The sequence below is a fragment of the Chelon labrosus genome (assembly GCF_963514085.1).
Source record: "Chelon labrosus genome assembly, chromosome: 21".
NCBI classification, from domain to species: Eukaryota; Metazoa; Chordata; class Actinopteri; order Mugiliformes; family Mugilidae; genus Chelon; species Chelon labrosus.
The window spans coordinates 14,060,081-14,072,344 of NC_140354.1; the positions used below are offsets into that span (position 1 = coordinate 14,060,081).

A 12,264-nucleotide genomic window follows, 5' to 3' on the forward strand; every position below is an offset into this window, starting at 1 on the left:
GCCTCAGAGAGACCATTTAAAAAGGACCTCTTTATCGCATCTTTTCCGGTGTTTCTAAAAATCCAAGCGTCCCAACCCTGTCAGGGGTACATTACAAGCCGTTCCACGGTGAGCATACTTTTGAAAAATGTCACTTATCCGTTTGAGGCACTAAAAAAACTCAACGGCAATTCATTAAACGTCTCCAAAGTCTGCAAAGGCTTGTAAGAAAGTCTTATCATTGTCTGAGACTAAAACCACCTGCTGCCCTTCAAAGCACACCATGCTGCGTTTCAATTTGGCTATCAATCAGTCTGCAAGTGCCATCCTGAAAGGTTCTTCAAGTAACACTGATTGATGTGATAGTGAAGACAGAGTTTAATGTTTAAACGAGAATGTGCATCCATTTTGCTGCTCTTCATCTAAGGGTCATTCTGAAGTGACTTCTGTTTCTGCAAGTTCCTCACTCGGCTAAGACACAGCTGAGCAACACTGTGAGAAGTACACTGATGACACAAAACATTAAGATCGTCCTGCTTTTGCATGCTGACAAAACAGCTCCAAGACCCTAACGCCTGGGCTGTACAAGACCTCTGAAGGTGCCGAGTGGTATCTGGCACCAAAGGCTAGGTTTAGGATTGGATGGTAGAGCAGTTCTGTAAGACACAGATCTGGACTTGTTCCAACCCGTCCAACATCCCAATGTATCCAAGGTCCCAAGGTACCTCACAAGCCTCACAGTCCAGAAGAACCTCTGACCCAGTTCCTTGTCCATAACTAACAACTACAGTATCTCTTGTCAAAGCCTCTTAGGCCTACAGATGAAGGTAGGTGATAGTGACAATACACCACAAAGTTTAGATGCTTGTGTCCCTTGTGCCTCCAAAACAGTTGTGACTCGTCAGCGAATGGACATGGGCCTTCTGAGGGTGTCCTGTGATGTCTGGCAACAGAATGTTGTTAGTGGGGCCCTTTTGGTCCTATGATCCCACAGATACTTGATCAGTTTGGGATCTAGTGAATGTGGAGGCCAGGTCAACACCTTGGGCTGTTGTTCCTTAACCATTTTTGTGTGTGTGCCTGTGTCAGGCTGCATCCTGCTGGGGATGGCTGCTGTCATTAAGGAGTGTCATAGCTATGGGGTGGGGGTGCCTGGTCTGGTCTAAGTGGGTGGTACATGTCTAAGTAACATCCACACGAATGAATGCCAGGTCCAGGACCATTGTATTGTCACAAGATGACCAGTGTTATTTTTGAACTTTCACCTAAGCTTTGTTTAAAAACCTTTGCACCTAGAGGTTGCAGCAGAAAAGTTTGGTGTAGTTTGGTAAAAGAAACGTATTATACAGGTGGTGTGAAAGAGCTTGGTTCTGGGTTCCAGAGGACTAGTGTACATTATTCTACTCTTGGTGTCACCAACATACATTATTTAGTGTGATTACCCCTAGTGCTTGTAACCATACTGAATAAACAGCCGACATTAGCTTCTTTTGTATATGTAGGGGTTTACCATCATCTGAAGCAAGATACAACCAGAGTATAGCTTATCTGATGAATAGATTGTATTAGTATTATTAGCATTACACTTTCTTTAGATGTAATTAGCATCAGGTGTGCCTGTAATTCTTCTTGGCATGTGGAAAATGTCACTGCTGCCAAGAAAATTCTGTTTCATTATTAGATGTTTGCACAAGTAGCTGTGAAGACTCCAAACACTGTCTGAGGAATGGAACGACATTTTAGAGACTTTTTTTTTTGGCATCTCCAAACTGTATGTACTTATGTGAAGTACAGTTTTTGGAATTATGCTGATAAGTAAAACAAAAAAAAATGGGACGTTAACAGCCTGCCGGCAATATCTGAAGACTTTCAGCCTTGAAGTTTGAATAAAGGCTTTAAAAGTCCTTACCAGAGCCCTCAAATAATCTGCAAATTTCACAGTAGGACATCCCTCAGGCTCATAGACTTACCAGGAGGGCACTCCAAAGTCAGCGAATGTGTACACTGGAACTATGGGTATGAAAAATACTGGCCGGTCCCTAATGAGCATATCCCTCCTAAGGGTTTGGGAGCGGCCCGAGCGTTTGCCCTACCATCTGGAGTCCGGACTCCAGAAGAAGCCTCACAGCAAAGCATAAGAGGACTGTTGTGGTGATAATGGTCCCCGATATAGCGACGGTAATATATGTGGCACACGCAGCCACTCTAATTACACACGGCAAATGATGGCAAACAGGCAAAGAGCTTTTCTGAACTCCTAAATGAATGGCAAACAGCAATGCACAAAATGTTCCGCACCCCGTCTGATCCTGGAGGGTTTCATGCATTAGGCAGCAGTTAATTTTCAGTCACTCTATGCAAAAAAATAAAAAAAAATAGGACCGTTATATAACCGAATCTCTCACTCACTTTGACTTTGAAGCGAGATTTTAATAGTTGACAGCAGTTGGAGGTTGTTCAGGCTTGTCCGTGTGAGGAGGTCGTGCTGGATCTCTTTTTCCTTCTTATCTGACTACGTTGTGTTTTAAAAGTACAGAAAAAACACGGCAGCTAACGTCATCTCCTTCCGACAGCTTTCAGGAAAAAAAGCTCCAACAATGCCCCATCCATCACAGAGTTATTCCCTACTGTGTCAAGCCCGTCCTGCAGGCAGAGGGATGTTGGTGCTGACAGTGCAGTGCAGAGCAAGAGGAGCCCAGAGCCGGTCGGCCCAAAGCTTCTTCAACACTGCCACCAAGTGGAACTACGCGGACGAGTTTTCACGTCCGGCAAACGACAAAGGGATTTGTGCCACATGTCGATGCGAGACACTGCTCTGACTTTCAGAGAACTGCTAAGATTAGAGGTGTTTCCTGATTGGTTCACAGCTTGCAGGTCTGACTCAATGAATTCATTAAGTCAGCTACTGTACTATAGATTTTTAATTCTACGGTTCAACTGAGAGGCTGCATTAAGAGATAAATGAACTGTTCGAGTGGTGACGGAGCTAGAAAGGAGTAAAAATATGAGCCTGTTCAAAACTATTCTTTGATAAATATTTTATTCCATTTCACATTTTGCACATTAAGTTTTATGTTACCCTGCAGTAAGCTTCTGCGCTTTCACTGATATATAGAGAAAGAGACCCGGTGTCATTTATTATGCAGCAGTAAACCACTGCTGGTTGTCGAGTCGGCGCACCCGTCCGTTGTTGAAAGGTGACCGGAGAAGCTGTCGTGTTGAAGCCGCCGTGTTATTCCCGGTAACAGATCTCTTGACATCTCATAGAAGCACCAGGTTAAAATCTTGCTCTGTTCAATAATACAAATGTGAGAGATGAGACTACAGCAGCCGTAACCTCAGCACCGTAGTCTGAGCGGCAATCGCAACTTCAGCCAAGACGGCCAGTCGTCAGTGTAATGTCCCAAGTTTCACGTCATCTCTTCTTTCTACAGTGTCTCAAGGATGGTGAGTTCAAAATAATACAGCGAGGGCGATTATTCCTGCCTCCAGCCCTAAATAACATATAGGGATGCACCAAAAATTTTCGGCAAAAAAACGAAAATGCACTTTTGGGCCATTTTCGGACGAAAATTGCTGCGGTTGTTGCTTGCATCTTCACAACATCCTGTTTCGGCCCGAAATTTTCGGCCAGAAAGTGCATTTTCGGTTTTCGGCCGAAAAATTTCGGTGCATCCCTAATAACATACACCAATCGGCCTTAACATTATGACCACCTGCCTAATATCATGTCCACTTGACCTCTGAAGTTGTACCGTGGTTTCTGGCGCCAATACGTTAGCAGCAGATCCTTTAAGTTCTGCAAGTTGCCATGTTGGGCCTCCATGGATTGGACTTGCTTATAGATCCAACAGAGGCTTGATTGGACTGAGACACTTACTGCATTGCCTCACCAAGTGCGAGTGTGTCTGTAATGTCTGACCTAAACATCACTGAGAGGACGCAAAGAGGTGCCATCATCCCTTTTTCTTTGGATTTCCATCCATTGGCTCAATGTCGATTTGATTATATGTCACTGAAAACACAACTAACACATTAAACAATCAATCAAGTGCAAGTTTTGGTAGGCGTTTTTATTTTAAAACCTTGGGTCTGTTAATGAGGTCTCTATCAAGTGTAAGCAGAGCAAAGTGCATCTCCTACCAGTAACTTACAGCTTAAGTGCTGAGCTTTAATCCAAACACATCTTTGTCCAATTCTCCACGTCGGACTAACAAAAGTCCCCACGTGTGCCTGACGGGGGTTGGATGGGAACAGAGATCATTTTCAGAACGTGGGAGTCTTTACATTGGGTGTCGCTTCGGTCTTCGGCTGAGAAACGGTGGGCGGGGTGAGGTGGTGTGGGGCGGTGGAGAACGGTGAAGATCCTTCCCCCTCCAGTCTGCGGCGGCTGCTGCTGCTGCTGTCGGCTTCGACGGGGACTTGCTCCTCACATGTTGGTGCTCATCCTGGTCTGGCTGTTGGCTGGTGTCAGTTCCCCTTGGCTTCCTTCTCTGGGTGGAGACTGAGGAGGGGAGGGCAACGTTATTATTAATTGTTCTGGCATATTTAAGATTAGCAAATGAGGTCATGTGTCAAGTTTGAGGATCAGGCTTGTGACTTGATCAGTTTGGGATCTAGTGAACATGGAGGCCAGGTCAACACCTTGTGCTGCTGCCATCAAGGAGTGTCGTTGCTATGGGGTGGGGGTGCCTGGTCTGTTCTAGGTGGGTTGTACGTGTCTAAGTAACATCCACATGAATGCCAGGTCCAAAAGTTTCCCAGCAGAACATTGTATTGAGATGGTCAATGTCATTTACTTCTCCTGTCAGTGGTTTTAATGTTGTGGCTGATCGGTGTAAATTCACTGTTTTCCTTCTCTACCTTTACGTGGATCTGGTTGCGCAGCACCGCAGCTCGGAGGATCATGGCTTTGGCTCGTCTCTGGAACTCTTTCCCCATGTGGATCGACTTCTCAAACGTGGTGCTCCTCTGGTCCACATCCCTCGCATACAGGATCTGTCAGCGAGCCAGAGCCATAGTTTGTAATAACTAAAACGATGAATAAAAGATTTCAACAGCTTCATATGAGTGTGTTTTTTTTTTTTTTTACCTTGCTGTGGGAGTCGATCCGAGCGTTGATGAGCCCCTCCAGTATGAGCTGGGTGAGCTCGTCTTCCAGAGCTGCTACTGTGGTGTTGAAGGCTTGAGCCATCTTCGTCATGTCTGCCGACACGTAGGGGCTGAAATACTGAACGCACACAAACACATTTAAGTCCTTCGCATTATGAGGCAGTATTTAAAATTTTAAGAAACCACTATGGCGAAATGACAGAACTGGAAAATTCCCAAACTGGAAATCTGGAAATCCCTCTTGAGTGCTAACTTCTCTTGGAACTTTTAATTGGATGTATTTAGATCACTTTCATGCTAGGGTTCTGCTGCACAAAAAATAAGTCCTAATCAGTAGGAACAACGGTGCATTTTAATTTGCCTTTGAAGAAAACAGCTTCAGACGCATTTATGTAACCAGCTTCTCTCTAGCTGTGTTTTCTCTGCGCACTTTGAATTTTCTCCACTTCACAAAAATACAGCTCCTTGGCAGAGGATATGCTAAGCACCCCATACAGCCCGACTTAAACGAAGCAAAGTTGGCATTTTCGAGAACAAGGGGAATAAAAAACACCTCTTTGTCAGATCATTTGAGGTCGTGTCTCTCACCTGAATGAGGGCTCTGTTCCTGATCTGGCTGTACAGCGTCCTGACGTGCGGCGCCAGGTACATGTCCAACAGGAGGTTGTCCTGGAAGAGACGTATGCCTCTATAACCTCTGTACAGTCTCAAAGCACATTTCACGTGACACATTTCCGCAGCGTGTAGCTTCTTACCTTCATTTCGTCGAGCAGCTTGAGACACGAAGCGTACTTGGACTCGTAGAACTTGAAGATGATGTCGCGGATCTGAGGTTCCAACTCTAGAAATAACTTAAAGGAGCTGAGAACAGGGGATCAATTGTTAACGTGGATTTCACTTCAGGTAAATGTACCGTGATATTGTTATTCGCTTGGCGCCGACGGTGACGGGGCTACCTGCTGGAGATGACGTTACGTTGGAGCTCCTGTCTGTCGAACGTGGCCAAAGCACACATGCCCCCATACACAGCTACGTTACTGGGTGACAGGAGCTGCAGGGAAACACACACACAACACACAAACACATTAGTAATAAGGTTGTTTCCAAAACACAAATGTCCATTATGTATGATCCATGCGAGGGAAAGGGCAAATCTAAAAACAAAGGAGGAGCTATACATTACCTCTGTGAGTTCTGCTTAATAGTAATTTAAACACAAACTGTGATTTTTAAACAACTAAAGACCGTCTCATCATCACCTTGTCTTACTTGAACATTGGAATAATTTTTTCCAGTGAAACAACTGCAGATTTCTGCTGGTGCGATCACTTTCCAAGCGTTATTATGTGAGGTTAGACCTAAAATCAGCTGGTTTAAAATAGACCTGAATATGTGAATAGATCCAGTCATGTACTTTTGGAAGCAGCGCTACATTGTCTCACCTCTGGGCAGTCACAGTGGTCAAAAGAAGCCTGCAGGAAACACTTGGCAGCCGGTTTGTATTTTCGGGAGGCCAACTCTGCCAGTCCTGAAACGCCGACAAACAAGGGAAGACTTGCATAACAGTAGAAATCTGGACTTATTTAAGCATGAATGGACAAGACCTGAGCAACTAAAAGCAATAACACGTTGGCGCTGTCTTACCTGCAGCACATTTTAATTTGGTGAGGACTGCTTGATTTTGGCTATCCCGCTCTCCTCTTTGCTAAAGAACAGAGAAACAGATCAGTTAAGAACTAAAAGGGAAGGAATAAAACTGAACCCACAAAAAAAAAATGCATGCGTGACAGTTTACGTTCTCACGAGGAATAGAGTCAAGTCACTAGCATATGAGCTGAAAAGGGAGACGTCCAGTGTGATTGGACTGTTGCTCACCTCTGCAATTTCTGGCGTGGATTCTGCCTTGTTCACGTAGCTTAGCACATGCGACCAATTCTGTAGGTAAACGCTGACCTGTGGGCACAAAAGAGAGGATTACTTACACTGTTGGTGGATGCTGATCATTATCCTGATTCCAGAAACAGAAAGTTTAACGGAAACACGAAAAATGGTGGCAGTGAATTTATGTTACTCCAAGAAAGGGAATTTTTCATTTGGGTTATGAAAGAATCAAGTGTATTTTGTAATATAGGCTTAAGAATGGGTGGAAACGGTCACCTGTTCAGGTTTATAGCAATAAGGTTTCAGTCCTGTGCATGTCGAGATGGGAAAGTTTAAAAACTGTGCAGAATAAAACAACTTGGGAGGCCAAAAACTTGTGCAATGTGCGTGATATCTTCCCATCACTCGTCTGCATAAACAGCATGCAGTACTCAGTAACTGGGACACCAATGTGCACAGGGGGACCGAGGGGGACTTGCAGAACCAGCTTTGTCTGTGCCCAGCGTATTCAAAACTGGAACAGAATTAATAGCAATAACATTCAGGGGGTCACGTCGTACCTTGATGACATTCAGACACATGTTTATGACATGCTTAGCACTGGTGCAGTAGTCTCTGGCTCGGGAGTAGCACTTAAGGGCGTTACTGAGGTCGCCGCAGTCCAGGTAATGGTCTCCCAAGTCGTCGTGGCCTCTCCTGCAGAGGAGGAAGAGTAAAGAGAGAGAAGAGAAGATGAAAATGTGGTAAATGCAAGTCATTTTGTTGTTAGAGCTTTGTTGGTCAAGATATACAGTTGCTCTGTCCCTGTTCTTGGGTGTGTGTCTTTAGCATCTACTTAATTCAACTTAAAGCAGGATAAAAACAGTCATAATAAACACAGGCCGCCGTGGCTTCTGCCATCATACCTGATGCTCTCTTTAATGGAGTTGCCCTTGTAGTTTTTGAGATCGGTGTCCAGTTTCTCCAGTTTGAGTAGAGCCTTTTTGCTGGTGGACTCAGCCCAGGCTGAGTCCAGGGGAGGAGGAACAACCCCGCCTTCAGGCACTGCGTCCAGCACACCCTGCGCTTCCCTAAAACCAAAACAAAAAAAGAAAAAGACACACTCAATATAAGATTTTTTCTTCCGCAACGACAAAATAAGACTCTAACTCAACACTTCTGTGGCTACTTTGGTAATCAGGCCATCTATTCCTAGAGGCTTTATGTATGTGGTCATTTCTTACATCCTGAAATTTCTACTAAATACCAAGATGTAGTAGAACCTATCAAGCAGTTTGAAATTTAGGTTCAACAAAGCAAAGCACGGGAAAAGCGCATATTTAAAATGGATTCTCAATGGTCAGTTCACTTCAATACCGTGTGGCCTCTGTGAGTTTGCGGTGAATCGTTTCGTAGGTGTCGACGTTGAAAGTCCTCTGGACGAAGGTGAGGGCCATCTTCAGGGCCTCGACTCGGAGCTGAGGGCAATGCTCCGCGATGAACTGAAGCCTCTCGATGCGCATTAGTCCGCTGTAGCTGGCTGCGTACTGCTCCAGGTCCTGCACAGAGGGAGGGAGGGAAGAGGCGACAGCTCTCGTCAAAACACAACGTCAAAAGCTGCTCCACTTAAATGTACAGATGGCATTATGAGGTCGGCACCAGTGTCGGGTTCTCCACTATGTAGTTGGTGTCCGGAGCGTTCTGCTGATCCTCCTGGGGGTCTGCATCAATCTGCATGGGCTCCACAGAACCCTGAGGAGCGCACCAGGGACAGAAGCTTGTTAAACGTGGCTCATTTGCAGCTCTGTATTTTTATTCTGTGACTCCAGAATACACAAATCAAGCAAGTCCTTGTTTATCTCATACAGGTCCATTCTGCAGCTCCTCAGTTCATTCACCGTCTGCAGTGAGCCGTTTTAGCTCCAGTCTCTTTAAGGTCCCTCTCCCTAAAAGCTCACTTACTTCTGATCGCTTTTGGATGATTGTCACAGTGTAACCTAATCATCAAATACCTCTCATTTTTCTTGCAAGAACGAGTACATAAAGTTTTTGGCCTGAAGCAGATGACAAAGTAAGGTTCAAAGCCTTACTTTAGGCATAGCATGTATGACTGTCAAATGACCATGCTGGAGTCTCCACAGACACAACAAACGTTAGCATTTAGCATTTCAACGAGCTAACAGGTTCATAAAGGGAAAGGCAATACATTCGGAAAACGATATATTGACGCTGGAATATCACTTGGTCATTTGTAAGATTAAATACTTGTGGAAGTACTGGCTACAACCTTAAATTGCACTGATACTGCTAGCTTGTGCTTGGAGCTAGCCAATGTGACAACCTGCTAATAACAGGAAATCAGCTAGGCAATCCTAGCTTTCGTTAGCTAGCCTGTAGCTAACTACAAAAACAAACGTTTCTTTGGTCTATAGCATGTTTTACGTTGTCTAAATAACCGACTTGGGCCAAAATATCAGATAACTATTAGCTATTTGTTGTTGTTTTTTTCAGTAAAGTTGCATTACAACGTTAAAAACAGTAAAACAGTGGCCCTGTCGTCACTGTTAGTGTTGTTAGCTAGCAGAGGCCTTCAATCATTTGCTAGCACTGGGTTTCAAAATTCAAGTAAAACATTATTTTAATAAGACACTGCTGTGTTAATAGCAAACATAAATGTGTGTAAGACACTTTATAACATTTTAAGGGCCTTCAATTCGGCATAAAGCAACGTACCTAGCAGCAATTAAATTGCTGTGTTATTTATTAGCGGTTACCAGGTCTTATTACGCTGATATTTTTTTAAGGGAAATTTGCACCTTTAGTATTGTTTTATAGTGGTTTTCTACAATCGATTTATGTCCCTTGTGCAGAATACGGAACTAATATTGCCCTAAATTGTGTCTTTAAACCATGACACTCGCAGCTACATGTCTGTAGCTTAGCCTAGCTTGCTGCTAGCACAGCTAGCTAAGGTTACTCCATCAGTCTTTGCTCTACGGAAACGACGCAAACAGCAGCAGCGGCGGCGGTTTGAGACTCACCTGAAAGTTGAACACCTGCACGGGTAAAGGCATCTTTTCTGTTTCTGCGACTTCAGCGTTGGTGTCGTTTTGCGGGGAAATGCTGCATGAAAGAAAGGAAGAAGAGAAAATGTGCGGCGGGCGTACACTGCAGCAGGAGCCGAGTCTCGGTGGGCTGGTCCAGCTACAGGTCGGAGGAAAGGCACCTCGCTACGGAAGGCGCAGTAGGACTATCAGCTGGTGGCGTGTTTTAGATGTGTGCATTAATGTAAGTTATATTAATGCGAATCTCCAAAGAAAGCCCAGACGCTACCAGATCATTTAATAGTGGGTAACTGTGTAGGGGCCACAGAACCTGAGGGGACCCCAGAAGTCCTTGCTTTAAAATATTGTAAATATATAGCCCCTTTAGATTTCAAGTTTATAGTTTATAGTTTATTTTATTTTATTTTTCTCAGCTATAATATTAAATTATAGTTATATTGTTTACCTTGTGTGCTATGTGTAATTATTACTGTTTTCACTGTATTACCTTTTTACCACTGGCTGCAGGTACAAAAATACATTTCACTGTGCATTGTACTATGTATAACTGTGCATGTCTATCTTATCTTATCTTATCATGCACTAGTTTTGTAAATTTGAAGTTACAAATGTGTTAAATTATAGGCATGGCTGAAATACACATTAAAGTGTGTACTTCTTTATTAGAAAAAGATTTAGCCATTTGGGGAGGCCTATGACAAAATGTTGTTTTTTCCTTCATGTGGAGCATATTCCCAAGTAAAGTTCAGTCAGATCACTGCAAAGCACCACAGAAGGAGATGTGAGGTATAAAATCGGGCTAATTATTCACTAGGTACCCCTTAAGAGGTTAAACTGACCTAATATGTCACTGTGCTCGGTGACAATGAAAGGTAGAGATAGCGATCAGATAAAGAAAGATAAGCCTTGACTGTTATTGTACGAGGACATACGGCATTAAGAGCGCTACGTCTGAAACAAGTGCCAGATCAATAAAACTGACAAGTATTAGATCGATAAAGGTGCCATAAAAACAAACCACATCCAATGCCCATAAATAATATAAAAGTGTAGAAAAAGTTAATAAGTAGTGTAATGTTTTTAAATGAATGTAGTAAAATATTAAAATGCTACACTGAGACTGCAGAGAAGGTTCAGATTTAACAGCCTGATGGTCCACGGGTGCTTTCAGGCTTCTGTATCTTTTGACAGATGGAGTTAGCGTCTAAATCGAAGTGCAATTAACGTGTTAGCTACAGATAGTGCAGGTATGTACAGGATGTCTACAGGATATTTATAGCATATGAACAGGATGCAAATGGCTGACAGTGGGAGTGGCTTCTAAAAACATTAAATGTATAGAGTTAGTATATGAATTGGTGACATTGGATCAAAGCATTTGAATCTATTACATGTAGTGCAGGCTGTGAACAGTGTGTGCATTGTTGTTGGTAGAGAGCAGTGTGTTCAGATTATATTTAATGGCTGTATAACTTCAAGGAAGAAGCTATTCATGAGCCTGCTGGTGTGAGAGCTGTGGCTTCTGTAACGCCCAGCAGATGGTAGGAGATTAAAAATCCATGGCTAGGGTTTGGGTGGGACGCATCTTTGAAAATGCTTCTCACCCTTCTCAAGTGTTTGTGAGAAATGCCCTTGAACGAAGGCAGCTGGGTGATGCTGGGCAGTTTTCACCTCCTGCTGGGGTGCTTTGCGGTATGAGATGCAGTTGGTGAGTATATGCCCTGGATGGTACAGCGGAAAAAGTCCACCAGTGTCTTGGTAAACTTTCTTAATGCTAAGCAGAAAATGAAGAGGTTTTCACTTTGGAATAACAGTAATAACACACATGCAACACATAAGAAAGACGCTTAACAGCAGTACTTAAATAAACTGATATATATTTTCCTTTTACTATGTTGTATGGGCAAAACTCGCAAGTTTGTAAGATCCCTTGCCAAAAAGTCTTTCATGTAACCTAGATAAATGTGACCCTCTCACTGAGTCCTCCAGCCTGAATGTTAAATATTCAACCTTCCTAAAAATGAGAAGCCAAGGGAGCGGCCTTGCAGTCATTCACAGAAATGACTTTAATCATTTTCCAGTCTTGCTTGGCTGCTTCTCCACCTTTGAGAGTATTGGTTTTATTTTACTCTAATGAAAAACTGCCCATCTTGTGGATTTTGATCCACAAATTTCCTAAATGTACTTCTGGTTTTATCAGTCACTATGTTATAACATGACAGAGATGTTTTAAGTTTTTAGTTTTATA

The 12,264-nt window shown here is 43.4% G+C and overlaps 1 protein-coding gene across 1 annotated transcript; it reads right to left on the minus strand.

The window, feature by feature from the left end:
* Window positions 1-4,033: 4,033 nt before the first annotated feature.
* Window positions 4,034-10,301, minus strand: gps1 (G protein pathway suppressor 1). The gene is made up of 14 exons (XM_084570163.1): window positions 9,993-10,301; window positions 8,611-8,703; window positions 8,329-8,510; window positions 7,878-8,042; window positions 7,533-7,668; window positions 6,967-7,044; window positions 6,736-6,796; window positions 6,534-6,619; window positions 6,048-6,142; window positions 5,847-5,952; window positions 5,680-5,760; window positions 5,072-5,209; window positions 4,843-4,977; window positions 4,034-4,483 (listed from the first exon to the last, which is right to left on the minus strand). Exons 1-14 carry the CDS (start codon window positions 10,023-10,025, stop codon window positions 4,409-4,411), a joined length of 1,464 nt encoding a protein of 487 aa, XP_084426289.1. The 5' UTR covers window positions 10,026-10,301; the 3' UTR covers window positions 4,034-4,408.
* Window positions 10,302-12,264: the final 1,963 nt, after the last annotated feature.

Excerpts from the sequence above, each read along its gene's own strand:
- gps1 (XM_084570163.1), bottom strand. The coding sequence starts at position 10,025 with ATGCCTTTACCCGTGCAGGTGTTCAACTTTCAG. Across the intron at positions 8,043-8,328 it reads AAACTCACAGAGGCCACACG|GGAAGCGCAGGGTGTGCTGG; the intron begins GTATTGAAGTGA and ends TTTTGGTTTTAG. Across the intron at positions 6,620-6,735 it reads CAAATTAAAATGTGCTGCAG|GACTGGCAGAGTTGGCCTCC; the intron begins GTAAGACAGCGC and ends TCGGCGTTTCAG.